At 40.7% G+C, this 4,508-nt stretch overlaps 1 protein-coding gene across 5 annotated transcripts in view; it reads left to right on the top strand.

Moving 5' to 3' along the window:
- Sbno1 (strawberry notch homolog 1) overlaps positions 1 to 4,508 on the top strand; it is a 51,046-nt gene that overhangs the window by 26,503 nt on the left and 20,035 nt on the right. For all 5 annotated transcript variants that reach the window (XM_048447225.3, XM_085678984.2, XM_048447226.3 and 2 more), the window contains 4 exons: positions 41 to 192; positions 2,083 to 2,280; positions 3,792 to 3,959; positions 4,040 to 4,215. In XM_048447225.3, the coding sequence (XP_048303182.1) occupies positions 41 to 192; positions 2,083 to 2,280; positions 3,792 to 3,959; positions 4,040 to 4,215 (694 nt within the window). The remainder of the gene's footprint in view (positions 1 to 40; positions 193 to 2,082; positions 2,281 to 3,791; positions 3,960 to 4,039; positions 4,216 to 4,508) is intronic.

Below are 4,508 nucleotides of genomic sequence, written 5' to 3' on the forward strand. Positions count from 1 at the left end.
CCGCATGAAGTGTAAGATTCACTGCTTTTTTTTCCTACAGAGGCGTATTGCAGTCACTCATTGAAAAACACTTTCCTGCTCCAGACAGGAAGAAACTTTATAGTTTGCTAGGAATCGATTTGACAGCTCCAAGTAACAACAGTTCACCAAGAGATAGCCCTTGTAAAGAAAATAAAGTAAAGAAGCGGAAAGGTGAGTACTTTAAATAGTTGATGGGAGGGCTGGAGACGTGGCTCATAGCTTAAGGGCACTGGCTGTTTTTCCAGAGGTTCTGAGTTCAATTCCTAGCAACCACATGGTGGCTCAAAACCATCTATAATGAGATCTAGTGCCCTATTCTGTCATGCAGACATACATGAATACAGAGCACTGTATACCTAATAAAATAAATGAATTTTAAAAAAATAGTTGATGTCAGTGCTGATGATCTGAGTTTGTAAGTAGTTTGTGATTGATTTCCTTCCTTCCTTGAGTGGGAAGGGACTGGTGCTTTCCCTGTTGCTCAGAGTCCAGAGTGAATATACAAGTGGTCCCACTTAATTTAGCTAGCTGGACACTCTGTGCAGCATTAAGGAAATTAGAACCTTTCCAGCTTTTTTAGGATTGTTTCAAGTTCACTTAGTCTTTGTGTTGTCAGAGCTGCTATTTAATAAACATGGAATTTGCTAGTCAGTGCATCACCTCCCCCCGCTTTTTTTTTTCTTGATAGTACTGGGTAGTACTTACCTTCCTCCTGCTTCAGTTTCTGGAGCAGCTGGGTTACAAACATTACGTTCTTCTTGCTGGTTAAGGCTAAAGAGGCTTTGATTAGTATAGTATTAAGTTTTAGGGATGTATTCACCTGTGTTTGTTAACCAGCTTGTGATGATGTAAACTAGAATTTTTGTTTGGGTGCTTTCTTTGCTGTTTGACTTTCAGAAGTGAGTTGTGAATTCTGATATAAAGGCCATGATGCTTTCTGGGCCCTGGGCTCCTACCTTAACATGCCCAGACAAACACACCTGCAATGTCGTAGGCTCTAAGTAGTGTTTGACATTGTTTAATCATTTTAGACTTGACAAGATACTCATTCTTCCTATTTTTTTATTACATGTGCTTGTGGGTGCACATGTGCTACTGTGAATGTGGAGGTCAGAGCACAAATTGCAGGGATTGATCACTTTTTTTCCATATAGGTTTTGGGGTTCTACTCAGGTCCTCGGGGTTGGTGACAAGCACTCTATCTGCTGAACCATTTCATTGGTCCTCACATTTGTAATGCACCTGAATTGAGTGGGCTACTACTCCCCCTTGCTTTTTAATTGAGTAGCACATGAGGTAATGGTATCCTACAATCGGTAGTGTGGTAGAGTAATTGATGTCTCCCTGTGTCTCAAGTTAGGTTTTCTCTGGTCTATTAATAAGAGAACATCTTAGTGTTTGGTTTTAGTTTTTGAGCATTCCCAATTTGTTTTCTAAATATTAGGTAATTCAAACCAACCACTTACCTTTAAAAACAAAGTTTTATAAATCTGTACGTCTGTCTGTCCTCCCCTCTTCAATTCTTTCAAGACAGGGTCTCATTATGTAGTCCTAATGCACTTAAAACTCACTCTGTAGACTAGACAGGCTCTGAACTCAACAGAGACCTCTCTGCGTTTGCCTCCCAAATGCTGGGATTAGAGACTACTACTATACCTAGCTTATAGATTAAAAAATTCTAGGTATTTCATGACTAGTTACTAATACCCTTTTCACAGCTACTTAACAGTTACGACTGTGACTTAGGTTCTGTTGCACTGTGTCTCGAGTTTGTATTTATTTTGTATGGTTTGAGAATTTCATGCATGCATGCAATGTGACTTGGTTCAGCCCCTCATTTTCTTTTCGTCAGTTTTGAGTTTGTCTTTATATATTTAGCTTCTTCTTGAGTAGCTGACCATAACTGGAGTTCTTGGTTCTTGTGAGCATGCTTTGCTTATCAAATGTTTATTCTTGTTGTCTGCAGTTCTCTTAGACTCAACTCATAATCTAAAGTCTGACACCATAGGTCTTTAGAAACATTGCATTTTCAACTGATTTTTATTTGGGGCTTGAGGATAGGTGAAGAAATAACCCGAGAAACCAAAAAAGCACGAAAAGTTGGTGGCCTTACTGGTAGCAGCTCTGATGACAGCGAAAGTGAGTCTGATGTCTCTGACAATGAAGAAAGTGACTATGAGAGCTCTAAGAACATGAGCTCTGGTGATGATGATGATTTCAACCCCTTCAGAGATGAGTCCAGTGAGGACAACGAGGATGGTGAGTTCACTGAACTGTTGCAACAGTAGAAGGGGACTTAGCTGCTGGGCTGGTGCACGCATTAATCGCAGCTTTAGGGGTGCAGACTGGATTATTATCTCTGAATATTAGGCTAGCCAGAGTTACATAGTGAGACCTTGTCTCAAAAACAAACAAAAAATAAAATATTTTCTCCATGCTGGAGAGATGGTTCAGTGGTTAAGAGAAGCTGAGTTCAATTTCCAGCATCCTAAGTTGGTGAACTCATAATTTCCAGACCTCCAGCTCCAAGGACATTTGATTTCCATAGACACCTGCACTATGTCCACAAACCTACATACAGATACACACATACCCATCGTTAAAAAGAAAATAAATTAGCCTGGCAGTGGTGGTGCACACCTTTCATCTCAGCGCTTAGGAGACAAAGCTTGGTGGGTTTCTGTGATTCTGAGGCCAGCCTGGTTTACAATGCGAGTTCCAGGACAGCCGGGGCTACCCAGAGAAATTCTGTCTTGAAAAACCAATAAATAAACAAAATAGGCCTTTGAAAAATAAATGAAACCCTTTATTTGTATTTGTGACCGGGTAGGTTATAATCTTCACTTAGTCTTGTAGAGGTTTGAATCTGAGATAAGACAACTTTGGGCCTTTGTTGTGGTATTTTTTTTGTTTTGTTTTGTTTTGTTTTTCCGGTGGAGAAGTTCTCACTGTGTAGCCCTAGATGATCTAGAACTGTGCATTCATTCCTTCATATTAAGTTTTGGGGTTGAATTTTTCTGGGGTTCCCATTTTTCTGCCTCAGTATTCCTGAGTTTTGGGATAGTGGAATTGCAAGCCTTGTGGAATATACTGAGTTTATGTGGGTTTGTTTTGTGTGTGTGAGCACACACATGGTTTTTCGAGACAAGATTTCTCTGTGTAGCCCTGGCTGTCCTGGAATCCTGTAGATCAGACTGACCTCGATCAAATTCAGAAATCCACCTGCTTCTGCCTCCCATAGTCCTAGGATTAAAGGTGTGCACCACCACTGCCCAACATCTGCTTATTTTTAACTTCAAAATGTAGAGGGGTAGCTCCCTGTATGTTGAGTAAATGCATTGGGCACTGCTAGCTTTGTGTCAGTTAACAGAAGGAAACTTGGGGCCTAGAAAGGTGGATCAGCTTTTGGAGCAGCTCCTCCACAGGTCTTGAATTTAATTCTCACCAACCACATAGTGCCTCACAACTTTCTGTAATGACCTCTGGTGCCCTCTTCTGGCCTGGAGGCATACATGCAGACAGAACACTGTATACTTAATTAAAAAAAAAAGTTCTTCCTATTAGGAGTCCATATTGTGCTGAGAGGTGGTGGTGTACACCTTTAATTCCAGCTCCCTGGAGCCAGAGGTCGTAGCCAGATCTCTTGAGTTTGAGGCCAACCTGGTCTACAGAGCAAATTGTAGGACAGCCAGGACTACACAGAGGAAACCCTGTCTCTAAAAACAAAGGACTGTACTATTAAATTGATACATATTTCTCTTACATTTTAGATCCTTGGTTAATTAGAAAAGACCACAAGAAAAACAAAGATAAGAAAAAGAAGAAAAGTATAGATCCAGATTCCATTCAAAGTGCCTTGTTAGCATCAGGTCTTGGTTCAAAGCGGCCTAGTTTCTCCTCTGCACCAGTCGTCTCACCTGCTCCCAACAGTGCACCAGGTACTGTGCAGAACGTCCTACTTTAGAAATGGAAATGGAAATCAGGTATAACAGTTTGATTAACAAATGTTCTTTATCAGCTAACAGTAACACCAACAGTAACAATAGCCTTATAACGAGTCAGGATGCTGTGGAAAGGGCACAGCAGATGAAGAAAGACCTGCTTGATAAACTAGAAAAATTAGCTGAAGACCTCCCTCCTAACACCTTGGATGAACTTATTGATGAACTTGGTGGTCCTGAAAATGTGGCTGAGGTAAATAAATGTGGTTAGTGCTATGCTCCTTCCTGTTATTATTTTCTTCTCTTTTTAAATCCTGTACATGGATGTCCTGTTCTGGATACAACTTAGAACCTTGTTTTGTTTGGGTTCTCAAGGTTTGGCTACAGAAGGCCTGTCCTCAGTGCCTGAGGTTTGGCTTGAGCCTGGTTCCTGTACAGCTTTTGTAATGTTGCCATGGATCATTTTGTTCTTTTGTCCTAGTACCAACTTGTGTCATCCATGTTTCATGCTCTTCTTAAAGCTCAGTGTTAATGCTTGCTTTTCAG

The sequence above is a fragment of the Myodes glareolus genome, chromosome 2 (assembly GCF_982192425.1).
Source record: "Myodes glareolus chromosome 2, mMyoGla1.1, whole genome shotgun sequence".
NCBI lineage: Eukaryota > Metazoa > Chordata > Mammalia > Rodentia > Cricetidae > Myodes > Myodes glareolus.